We start from the raw sequence: 12,405 nt of genomic DNA, 5'->3' as shown, positions 1-12,405 counted from the left end.
CGTGCTGCGCAGGAGGGTTCTCTGGGAATTTTCATTTTCGTCATAAGCTTATTAAATCTGTATGATTTGGCACCAGTATATATCTTGCCTCTCATCAGCCAGGATTTTATATCCAGACCCCTCAGATCCTCTAAGCGGCCGAAATCCAAAAGGGACTGAGGGCGATAAAATCTTTGGTAATGCGAAGCAGACAGGTACCAAGTTGAACTATTCTCAATTTAGAGGTGACGGAATTAAACAAGCTGATTGGCATGTGACAAAAACAGAATTCCCCAAAGTTTCAATGAAACACAACCCACAACTTGATAGCAGGCTTGGTGTGTCAGGCTGACAATATTTTCTTTTCAAACAGAGAGGTGACAGCATGAAGAGCTACCTCCGTTCATACCCTAGTAATATTTCTATGCTCTGATTGTTGGGAATTTTTGGGGTTGGAAATATACAAGAATGTTACCTGAGCAACCAGCGCCTGGAGCATCCACTAGCGACCATCTGTCAGCTATAGAGCGTTAGGTAGTGATCGGATCCTTTATGCGTGAATGGTGCATTACTGTCAGATATTCTCCACTTTACTAAAAGTAAAGCTTTCCATAAATACAGTGACTGCTGCACATGATCTGCAGTGTAGACAAATAATCTTCATGAAACCAGCAAGCATGGAAACATGCACAGACAGAGTGTATTCTTTCTCTTCCAGGTAATCCGTAAAGGCGAGGTGAGTTGCTGCTGGACGTGCACTCCCTGTAAAGAAAATGAATTTGTGTTTGATGAGTACACCTGCCGCGCCTGTGAACTGGGCTCCTGGCCAACTGATGATCTCACAGGTGAGTCCATGTGTATGTGTTTCTATGTTTATTAATGTATAACCTTTAACTGCAATCTCAGACACATTTCCACTTGGCCAAGAGAATACCTGAACAGAAACACGGGCATTTGTGTGTATACATTTCATAGGAAAAATAAAGGATGTTAAACAGAATTAGATTTACCTTAGTGTTCCCTCATCCTTTGTCTCATTACAGCATATTATTATTACAGCAAGTTCTGCAACAATTACACCAGCACGAGAAACTGAGACATAATCCTTCCATTTCACCCTCCTCTTCCCCTTCCCTCCCATCCACTCCCTCTCTCACATCCCTTTAATTTGTCACTGACATGGTCACTGGTGTTTTAATTATTCTGCATCAAGAGCCGCTTTCAATGCAAATACATTTCAGTTGCAATGAAAATTTATTTCCCCTCCATTGCTTTCTGAGAGTTTGGATATTGCCCTGTTGTGCTTTCAGCTGCTCATTATACTGCTTGCTAGCTCCTCACAAAACTCAATGATTAAAACATGACTCAAGCCCTGTTGAAAATTCAGATGCAGCAGCTTCAGTGGCAGAGACGGAAGAGTCCTTAATCTAAAACAGGGAGAAAACCAGTATGAGAGTGATAAATAGAAAGGTGATAGAGGGAAAAGAGAAGGTTAAAGAATTAAAGGTGCGATTGAGGTTATCCGTGTGTGACTGTGTGGCGTGTCCTCCTGCAGGGTTATATGGAACAGTAATAATGAAGTATAAACACTCTGCTTGCCCCGTTCCACCATCAGACATATTGATCTCTCACCCTCGGGCCAAGAGAAAGAAGAGAAAAAGTATGAGAGATGGAGAGAGGCAAAGATAAAGAGGTGGAAAGAATAGACGAGGTAGAGTAAGGTCTTGACTGAGGTAAAGTGGGTATGAAAACCATAGAAGCTAAAGGATTGTTTTTGAGGCAGCAGCAGAGCAAAAACAAGAAAAAGACTGAAAGAAATGTGACTTCAAAACATAAGGTGATGATAAAAGACAGTCTGAAAGAGAGAGGCAGAGCGAGAGAGATGGAGTTGAATGGAGGTTCTGACACTAGCAGCGGCAGCCAGGGAAAGTGAACGGAGCAGAAAAAGGGGAGGATTAGCTTTGGGATTTGAGCCTCTTCACTGATCGGTAGATTCCACAGTCTGAGTCTGTGAGCGTTTGAAAGAGTTTGCCACAAAACTTTATATTGACTGAAGCATCCAAATGATCCCTCTTCACTTAATGCTTCAGTTTGGCTTCTGGTCACACACGACACGATTTCCTGATTCTGTGAACTAATTAAATCTTAAATAATTGCTGATGTAGTCAGTGCTGTTGGGCTGCTTTGAGTAAGCCATGAGAAAAACACTCTTCTGGGGATTTTAGAACAACATGTAGATGTATGTCAGCATGATTAATTGGAGTTAAATTCTCTTGATTCCTCCTACCTTGCTTTTAAAGGGTGGGTGGTCTTTACGCCTTATGGCTGCGCAAGACACTTAGTGTAGTCTTATTAAAAAGATGTCTTCATTAGCTTGACAACACATGCACTGCAAATCCACACAACACAACAAAATACACAAGTGTGCTGTAAATACAAGACAACACATTAGACAAACATGTTGCAAATACACACAAAGCAGCAAAAATAACAAAACAAGTTGTTCTGTTTTACACATACTGCATGGTGTTCAACATGCACCGTCTTCCACTGTTTTCATTTCTGATTTCTCTTGAATTATTTCTTGTTGTTACTTAAATGGTACTTTACGTTTTCAGTGATGTAAGTCTGTGAGTGAGCCACGCACTGAAATCTCCTGCCTGACTTTGTTTCTCTGATACTGTCCCTTTGGCTCCCATTCAGCAATTAGAAAGTTGTTTATGCCCCTAGACCCAAACACATCACTGATTTGTTCACTGTGTAAAGGCAGTTATTAAATTACTTAAGTGTTTTTAATGACTGTTCTGCCTCTTCCTCTTGGTGTGTAATTTGCAATTCTGTATTAACAAGTGTATGTTTGGAAAGCGAGGAAGAAGAAAGCAAGAAAGTGAAAATGTTTAGGGACAGAAAGCCTTCGAAAGAGAGTTTGTGTGTCTCTGCTTCTGTTGTATGTCAAGACCAGTCAGCTGGTCTATTCCAACAAACTTTAAGACACACCATAATTAGAACTGTTCTTCTTACCTATGAGGACGGTAAAGATGGAGAAATAGAATTAGGGAACACGATGTGAGGATGTGGAGAGATAAGAGAGATACACTACCTGGCCGAAAAAAAGGCTGCCACCAAAAAAAGCTCACACCGGCTTTAACTTTGATTACAACACGCAACACGCTTCTGCTATGTCACAAGATTTGTTTCCATCCAGTGTTGCATTCATTTTTCACCAAGATCTTGTACTGATGATGGGAGAGTCTGACCACTGCGCAAAGCCTTCTCCAGCACATCCCAGAGATTCTCAATGGGGTTAAGGTCTGGACTCTGTGGTGGCCAATCCGTGTGTGGAAATGATGTCTCATGCTCCCTGAACCACTCTTTCACAATTTGAGACAGATAAATCCTGGCATTGTCATCTTGGAATATGCCTCTGCCATCAGGGAAGAAAAAAATCTATTGATGGAATAACCTGGTCATTCAGTATATTCAGCTGACCTCATTCTTTGGGCACATAATGTTGCTGAACCTAGACCTGACCAACTGCAGCAACCCCAGATCATAGCACTGCCCCCACAGACTTGTACAGTAGACACTAGGCATGATGGGTGCATCACTTCATCTGCCTTTCTTCTTACCCTGATGTAATGGTTCTCCACTATCCTTCCAGTTTTTAATAATGCGTTGGACAGTTCTTAACCCAATTTTAGTAGTTTCTGCAATCTCCTTAGATGTTTTCTCTGCTTGATGCATGCCAATGATTTGACCTTTCTCAAACAGACTAACATCTTTTCCACAACCACAGGATGTGTCTTTAGACATGGTTGTTTAAGAAATGAGAAGCTACTCATTACGTTAGTTAGGGTTAAATAATCCTAATGGCTTGTACCTATTTGCTTAGTTAAATCCAGGTGGCTACTTTTTTTTTTTGTCCAGGCAGTGTATTTAAAGAAATAGAAAGGGGCAGTGTGATGGATGGGGTATTTCAGGGAAAAGCAAGCGACAGGAAACCGACAAGAAATACTAAATGACAGTGAAGAAAAAAAGATGAAGAAGAATATAAGCACAGACAGAGAAGAAGAACATAAAGTGCAAATACGTTTTTGTTAAACATTAGTAGCATTAGAAGTAGCATTGTAAATGAAAGTGTTGTGAAAATCCTCATTTAAGTGCAGCTGTGAATAATGAATATTTTAATGGAAGAATGATTACAGATTGATAGTACTCGAATAATCATTCACTTGTAACATATTTTCTCTCAGGGGAGCACCAATGGCCCCAAGACACTCTTTGCTAGTCATGTGTTTTATACTAAACCAGACCCCTTGTATTCACATAGCAAAATGTTTTCACAAAGTGCTACTGGTCAACCAATGACTGTCGAGCCTCTCCAAGCCTGCGGGCTCAACATGCATGACTCCAGCCTTGACCTATGCACGCTGTTGGACGTTAAACCACAGTCACACTGGTTAAAATTTGGATGTAAAAGGGTATAATGGAAGCAAGTGGAGACAGCGAAAAAGAACACGAGGAATAACTATTCAGTTTGATGTTCTTCTTACAAAAACATGCTGCAGTTGCTGGGCATGTCACATACCAAATATAGGACCTTGATTAATTTAATCTCAAGAAATTCACCTTCACATAGTTACCTTCTTTTTCCCCAGGATGTGACCCAATACCAGTGGAATACCTGCGTTGGGGAGACCCTGAACCCATTGCTGCTGTTGTCTTTGCCTGCCTCGGCCTAATGGCCACATTCTTTGTCACTGCAGTCTTCATCAGGTAAAAACTCTCGGATCACTTTCAGAAAGTATGTAATCTGAGATGATGTGCATCCCCTGTTTTAACTTTTGTTTTGTGTTCTCAACTTCCTGACTGCACATGTGTATGTCTTGATTTACATGTTTGTGTTTCTGTACATAATTGATTGTTTGAATGCGTGTGTTTAGGTTCCGGGACACGCCAGTAGTGAAATCTTCCAGTAGGGAGTTGTGTTACATAATACTGGCAGGAATCTGCCTGGGGTACTTGTGTACCTTCAGCCTCATAGCAAAACCCCATGTCATCCACTGCTACCTCCAACGACTGGGAATAGGTCTGTCACCTGCCATGAGCTACTCTGCGCTTGTCACCAAGGTAGGGACTGAGTTAAGGATTTTTAAAATACGATTTTTAAAAGACTTGGAGTAGCCTTGCTGTTAGGTTTACTATATGTTACGTAATTGCAGTGGAGAAATACAGAAAACAGATGGCTAGAATATACAGTCATTATGTTCAGTATTTACTGTATGTCCTGATGATGTTTGCCATCTGACCCCAGACGAACCGTATCGCTCGGATCCTGGCAGGAAGCAAGAAGAAGATCTGTACAAAGAAACCTCGCTTCATGTCTGCCTGTGCTCAGCTTATCATTGCCTTCCTCCTCATACTACTACAGCTGGGCATAATTGTGGCTCTTTTCCTCATGGAGCCACCTGAGGTGAGCTGGGTTTGAGTGGTTGTGAAATGTGAGAGCAAACTAAAAAATGAGTTGAATTGGGAGAAAAATAAATTCAAGTAGAATTTAATCTCAAAGAGACTTGTTTTAAGACGATCACGACTCTTTGATTATTTAATAAATGTGTCATCATTTCTAAAACTAGAAATATTGACACAGTACTATAATGGTTTGGTTGTTTTATCCAAAAAACATTTTTAGTGGCTGCTAAACAATCCTTCTTTAAAGCTGTTAAGAACTGAATTCTTTGCCAGCAAACTTCCAATACTGAGCATCTAAAATTTGCTGTGTAATAAATGAAATGCCAATTAATTAGCAGTGCTGCTTTTATTGTTCTGTTTATAAGCATCTCTGTTGTTACATGTCAGCCAGATTCTCTAAGGAATCAATGAAAAGTTGCTTGTAGCAGTACTTGTCACATTTTGAATCACTGCTTGTCATGTTCCCTACAGGTGATCCACGACTATCCCAGTATTCGCCAGGTCAACCTCATTTGCCACACCACTAATCTTGGAGTGGTTGCCCCACTAGGATACAATGGCCTGCTCATCCTCAGCTGCACCTTTTATGCCTTCAAGGTATTAGCTAGAGTCATTTTCAAAAGGATTGCAGTAACGCTTCAGTGTTATGAATCAGTCACAGTCAGAGGCATGAAGCTGCTTTCTGGTTCACATACATACATCTGTAATTTGGCACATTCACTCAAGGATAAGCTGATTATACTGAAGTGCTCAAAGGACAGTGTGACCCCCCCACACACACACATTTTTGGCCATAAATAACACAAGAACCCATACAAAAAAATTTAAAAATTAAATTTCACCTGGATATAACAGTATAGTAATCGGCAAAAACACTGTTATTAAAATCATTTAAAGTCTTCACACATACACATATAGTATATGAGTCTGGGCAGATACAGACACATACAGTAGATGGGAACTTCAACTCGACTGGTGAGTGAAGAAAACAACTGTGAAGTGGTAATTCCAATTTTCTCTGAGTTCCAAGAGATAAGATAATAATCCGTACGTGGCTGACAACAAGCTGCTAAATGTGAGAAAAGTTTCATTTATAATTAGAAAATAATAATATTGAACCACTGTTAGTTTGCTGCTCTAAGATCTTGTTTTAAACACATTATAAAGTCAGTGTTTGCTTGGCTGTGGCCTGCAGTCATCAATTTTCTGACGAGAGCAGAATCGCAAAAAGAGACAAAAACTGAAATATGGTGCATGTCAAGCAAATAAATGAACCTTCTTTATGAACACAGTAGCTGAGCCAAGCATTATGACTCTGGTGGTTTAGGGATATGAATGGTGAGGTCAGCAACAACATTATACAACAAGCCAGTGGGTTGACACTGCATATCCATGTCTGCAGAGTTCTGTTATCAAAAGCTAACATCGTCTGCCTTTAGTTTCCTAGATTATGTCACAATACACAGAAAGATTCAGCATTAATAAAGAAATGAGAATTTTTGCTTATGCTTATCTTTCTTGCTCTCTTTGTCTCTTTAGACCCGCAACGTTCCAGCTAATTTCAATGAGGCTAAATACATTGCCTTTACCATGTACACCACATGTATTATCTGGCTGGCATTTGTCCCCATCTACTTTGGCTCCAACTACAAAATTATCACCATGTGCTTCAGTGTCAGCCTCAGTGCCACTGTGGCTCTGTGCTGTATGTTTGTTCCCAAGGTAAGGGTTTACTCACACTTTTCACTTCTCTGCTTTAAGTCACCAAACACAAGTTGTTTTTTTTTCTGATTGCTTGTCAGGTGGTCATGAATAATGCATATTAGGAAATCTGAAATGTGTTGTGGTTTTGTATTAAGCTTCAGGTAAACACGGTAACAGCACTAACACTGCGTTGTATTATTCCTGTAACTGGTGGAATTTGTTTGTGAATATTTATGGTCACAAAGAAGCATTTATTCTTCTTTCTGTATACATTTACTTCATCCTGGAAGTGTGTTGTCTTCTTTCTTTCATGTTTTGCATACAACACAATTTGTTTTGATGATGATGAGAGTACCTCTGTTTTTTGTCATTAGTAACCCTGTCATTAGAGCAGTAATGCACAAGCAGCACTCCCAGTAAACACCCTGTAATTAAAAGTGAGTGTTCAAGTCAGGTTTTGAATAAATGATTAGAAAGATAAAATTTTAACCAAATGCCAGTGTTCACTTGAAAAACCTCATTTAAAATATTATCATGCATCACATTCCCCCTGCTTATAAACAGCTAAATATCCCTGCAGCACTAAAACTCTAGTAAAAATACAGTTCTTTGGAGAACTGTATTTTTACTAGTGTTTTACATTAAAGTGTGAGTCCTCCATTGCTCTCCTAGAAAGAACACTGGTTATACAAATTACAGTCTACAGTTACAGTCCAAGGTTTTGTGTAAAAAAACTTCTTCAAAGTGTTATGAAATATTTTTTCTGGCTGTTGAACCATGTTTAAATCACATACATTATGTTTTATTTCAGGTGTACATCATTCTGGCCAAACCAGAGCGCAATGTGCGCAGTGCCTTTACCACTAGCACAGTGGTGCGCATGCATGTGGGCGATGGCAAATCGTCCTCAGCTGCCAGCCGTTCTTCTAGTCTGGTTAATCTGTGGAAACGCAGAGGCTCTACTGGAGAGACACTCAGGTACGTGTGTGTACCTGTCCTCACACCGTCGGAGTGAGGACATTTTGGCTGATCTTCACTTCTTTACAAGGGTGTTTTAGAGTAAAGGTTACAAAAAGGTTATGGTAAGGGTTAGGGTTAGGCACAGTTGAGATGGTTAGGGTACGGGGCCAGGAAATGCATTATGTCAATTAATGTCCTCGCAAAGATTGCCATACAAATGTGTATGTGTGTGTGTTTGTGTGTGGACTGTGTGTCCACTTGAGGCTTATTGGCCAGGTTAATGCCAGGTTACTCATCACTTACAGTCCAAGACATTATTTCTATAATGGCTCCACTTTGAGACTATTTATGGCGTGTATGTGTTTGAGCTTTCTGGGAGATTGATTCTCTGAGCTCCCCGGGGTCTCCTTGGCTGTTCCTCTGACCCCAACATGAACTGCAGACAATTGCCTAATGGAGACATGGCAAAGATGGAGAGAGACGAGAATGAACTGAGGAGGGGAGGATAAGGAGACGATTGGAAAAAATATAAATAGAGATGTAGAGAGAGATGAAGAGCAGAAGTAATGGGGAAAAAGAGAAGGAAAGGCTCAAGGAGTAGTGCAAAAGGGAGACATAATTGCTTTCACACCTAGTTTAAGGCCATCCACAAGTCATCTATAGTGACAAGAAAGTGATCAAAGAGCACAAAGAAAGTGACACTCAGCCACTTGAAGAGGGAGAAAAGACAAGAACACGTTTTTGTTTGTCAGCAGGTTACTCCAGCTCACCCACTTGGCAAGCAAGATTTCAATCACGCTCTTATAAGAAATGTCAGGAGTGTTTCCATCTTTACTCCTTTCATTCCTTCTTCCTCTCCCTATCTCTTTTGGTCCTGTCGTCCTCTGTGGGAGGTGGTAATTGGCAGGGCTGTCTGTCTCTTTGGTGTAGAACTGGAAGCTGTCATTGTGTAGACGGAAATCTGGCAGACCAGAGGGAACTCTTTGAAAGACAGAAATATTTGACTGATGTTTGAACCAAATGTTTGAAATACTGAGGAGTGCTTGGTTTACCTTTAGCACGCACTAAAATCTGCCTCTTATCTAGATACAATATATGTACGATAGGATCAGTCAGTGATCAAATGTGTATATCACAGCATCAGATATATATATGTATATACGTGAAAGTCCACACAACATTCTGCATGTGTAGGTGTGCGTGTCTCCAGGGGAATTTTAGTTGGTTTCACCCCCTGCCACCATGGTGTGAGGTTTAATCGGGAGTTTCACTATAAATTAATCACACTAATTAACCTGACAAAAGGATGGGGGAGTGGTGCAAGGGACAGAGCGCCGTGACCGATGTGAAGCAGAGAAAAGTGGAAGACAGAGCCTGACAGAGAAAAATGAAGAGTAGACGGTTAGGTAAAAATAGGACAGAAAACTAAATTTTACTGAAATTACACTGGTTTTCTGTGGTTGAGTCAAGGCAAGTCACAGTAAGTGATTTTCCATACTTACATATCCTGCCTACCTGGGCACTTACTGTATGAACAACATCAAGTCTACAATTAGAAAACGTGAAAGAAATGGTATACTTATTTTTTATTGTTAAACTCTTTATTTTCTCTTATTTCTTTCGCTCCCTTCATGTCCTGCAGCTCCAATGGTAAGTCAGTGTCTTGGGCGCAGACCGAGCGCACCAGTACACGTGGCAACCACCTGTGGCAGCGGCTGTCCTTTCACATCAAGAAGAAGGAGAACAATCAGACTGCTGTTATTAAGCCCTTCTCCAAAACCTCAGAGGAGCGTTACTGCGGTGGAGCTGACCTGCCGCCACATGTTCCTCTGCCCTCCCTGCCCTCCATGTCGTCCCTGCCCACTCATCCTGACAGCGTCACTGACAAGACTCTGTACGAGCTCTCTGAAGCGGAGGAGCACTACTCGATCACATACCGGCCGCAGACGCCTTCGCCGATCAGCACCATCAGCCAAAGGATAGGAGCAGGCTTAGGGGAGGAGCCTCAGATGGTCAGTGTTCCAAAGTACCCGAGCAGCATTTGCAGCGGCGGCAGTGGAAGCAGCTGCGGACCTCCCAGCAGCGGCTCTGTCGTCACTGGGAGTGACGGTCGTTTGTTTATTGTGGACGATCAGCCAGGAGTGGCTCAGAGTACACTGATGGATCAGATCAGCTGTGTTGTGAACCGCTTCACCGCCAACATCTCTGAGTTGAACAACATGATGCTCTCAAGCTCCCCAACGCACTCGCACACGCACAGACACACGCCTCCTTCTCCTCATCCCCCTGACCCTTACCTGTTGCCCCGTGACCTCCAGATGCCGCCAACCCTCACCACCTACGCTGACGTCCAGCCTCTCCCCCCTGTTGAGTCAAGCTTTGGGGGTCGGGGTGGTTGCCCCATTCACTCGATCCCTCATTCCCCTTACCCCCTGCCGCCTCCTCATCCCCAGTCCTCCCCCTCTCTCTCCCCAACGCAAGGAGGCCTGGTCACCTGCCTCACTGACTCACCACTGAGGAGGTCAGAGTTAGAAGAGGAGCTAATCGCTTTGACTCCTCCGTCACCCTTCCGCGACTCTCTGGCGTCCAGCAGTGGCTCAGCTATGTCAGAGACAGGTCTATGTCTCCCCCCAGTCCCTTCCCATCCTCCCCCCTCACCCCCTTCACCCAGGTACAGCAGACTGACGCTCAGAAATTACAGCCAGAGTTCATCCTCGCTGTAAGGCAGAGGTGATATGTTAAGAAAACACAGAAGTGAAGAGGAGCACTCAAAAACAACAGGTCTTAAAGAAATTGAGACACATACATCCCTGTGTGGAGTAAAAACCTGAAGTAAAGCAGTCGTAGAAGGGCTTGTTGGGGAAGACACCAAGCTGTGTTTATGTTTACATGTTTGCAGTGAGATGAAAGTTCATTGAAGAGCTTATTGAATCTTCTTAGTGCTGTTACTGGTGAATGAAGATCAAAACCTGCAGATATGGCCACTATAACGTTAAGGTGTTTTGGCGTCAGTGACGTCTGAAATGAATTCTGAAGGTCTAAGGCTGTGTATCATTTAGGTTTGGGTAGTGGCCTTAAGGTAACTCGGCTATTAACTAATTAGAGATTGTGAATGTGTGCGTGTGTGTGTGTTAAGTGTGCATGAGTATTTTTGGTGTATCTTAGTTGAGGAGAGGTGATGGCGACATGATAGCAAAGAGTATTGATGAGGTAAGACTCCTACAGCCTTTACACAGAGGCCACCAAGGGCACATATGTAATCGCTCATAGACACACACACTTAAAAACAAGTGTGAGCACACCCATACAAATATAATGTAAGGGAAAACACTGTAAATATATGAGAGGTTATGGATTTTTCTTCAGTGATAAAATCCTACATGCTTCTGACAAAGTGCATTGCGTTAACAGTGTTAACATGCTAAGACAGAGTTTTCTGACAAAAGCATCTTTTTATTTATTCATCTTTCCAACCTTCTCAGTCCCTCTTTCTCTTGCAGCTTTCTTTTATCCTGCCAGTATTGCAGTATTTTCTACTCTCCAGTTAGTTTTCTTCAGAAGTTCGAATGTATATTTTCTACATGATTCCTGAAGCTGTTGGGACCAAATTTTTGTAGCTTTCTGTCTGTGACTTGAGAAAGAGGGACAAGAGGGACTGACAAGACCAGGCCTTGTTTTACCATAAGCATCTTAGTCATAAGTCAGTCTTTCTTATTCAGGTGGGCTATTGGCAGAAATCTAACCCCAGTGCTTAATGTTAGTGTGTGACATTTAACGGTGCATTTTGTAAGGCTTAGCTGGATCCCAGTCATGACATTTTATCTGCACAATGTGCCAGCAGGACTAAGTCTCTGCGTTTCATCAAAGATGCTGCTTTCAATTGGATTAATTGGAATCACAGTCATCTCTAATGTTAGTGGGCACAAATTGATAGATTCAAGCTGGGAGAACATCCCCCTCAGCCTCCATGAGCTTCATTTATTGCAAGGTTGCCAAAAAAATATACATAACAAAGAAATTCTAATAGAGCACTTTTTAATATGGAGTTCATTTTATATTAATATAATATTAAGGCCACATTATTCTCAGACACAATGCCAACTGCCAACACCTCAGAACACACAGATGTGAATTACTGAGACCTCAAATTGTATTGGATTAAAGGACCAGTGTGTATGATTTAGTGCCATCTTGTGGTGAGGTTTCATTGCTACCAACTGAATACTCCCAAGTGTGTAGGAGACTCTGCAGTGACAGCAACTTAAATCTAAAAATGTAAAAGACCCTCTC

General features: G+C 41.8%; 1 protein-coding gene across 1 annotated transcript in view; it reads left to right on the top strand.

Annotated features, from left to right (window-relative positions):
* grm5b (glutamate receptor, metabotropic 5b) overlaps positions 1 to 10,838 on the top strand; it is a gene marked incomplete at its 3' end in the record, with an annotated part of 51,968 nt that extends 41,130 nt beyond the window's left edge. The window contains 8 exon segments of the mRNA XM_084558660.1: positions 698 to 824; positions 4,638 to 4,755; positions 4,923 to 5,109; positions 5,294 to 5,452; positions 5,923 to 6,048; positions 6,991 to 7,173; positions 7,967 to 8,133; positions 9,758 to 10,838. Coding sequence (XP_084414786.1) covers positions 698 to 824; positions 4,638 to 4,755; positions 4,923 to 5,109; positions 5,294 to 5,452; positions 5,923 to 6,048; positions 6,991 to 7,173; positions 7,967 to 8,133; positions 9,758 to 10,838 — 2,148 coding nt within the window.
* Positions 10,839 to 12,405: the final 1,567 nt, after the last annotated feature.

This window comes from Chelon labrosus (assembly GCF_963514085.1).
Source record: "Chelon labrosus genome assembly, chromosome: 13".
NCBI lineage: Eukaryota > Metazoa > Chordata > Actinopteri > Mugiliformes > Mugilidae > Chelon > Chelon labrosus.
The sequence above is the reverse complement of the archived record's forward strand: the minus strand, read 5'-3'. Positions and strand labels throughout refer to the sequence as shown.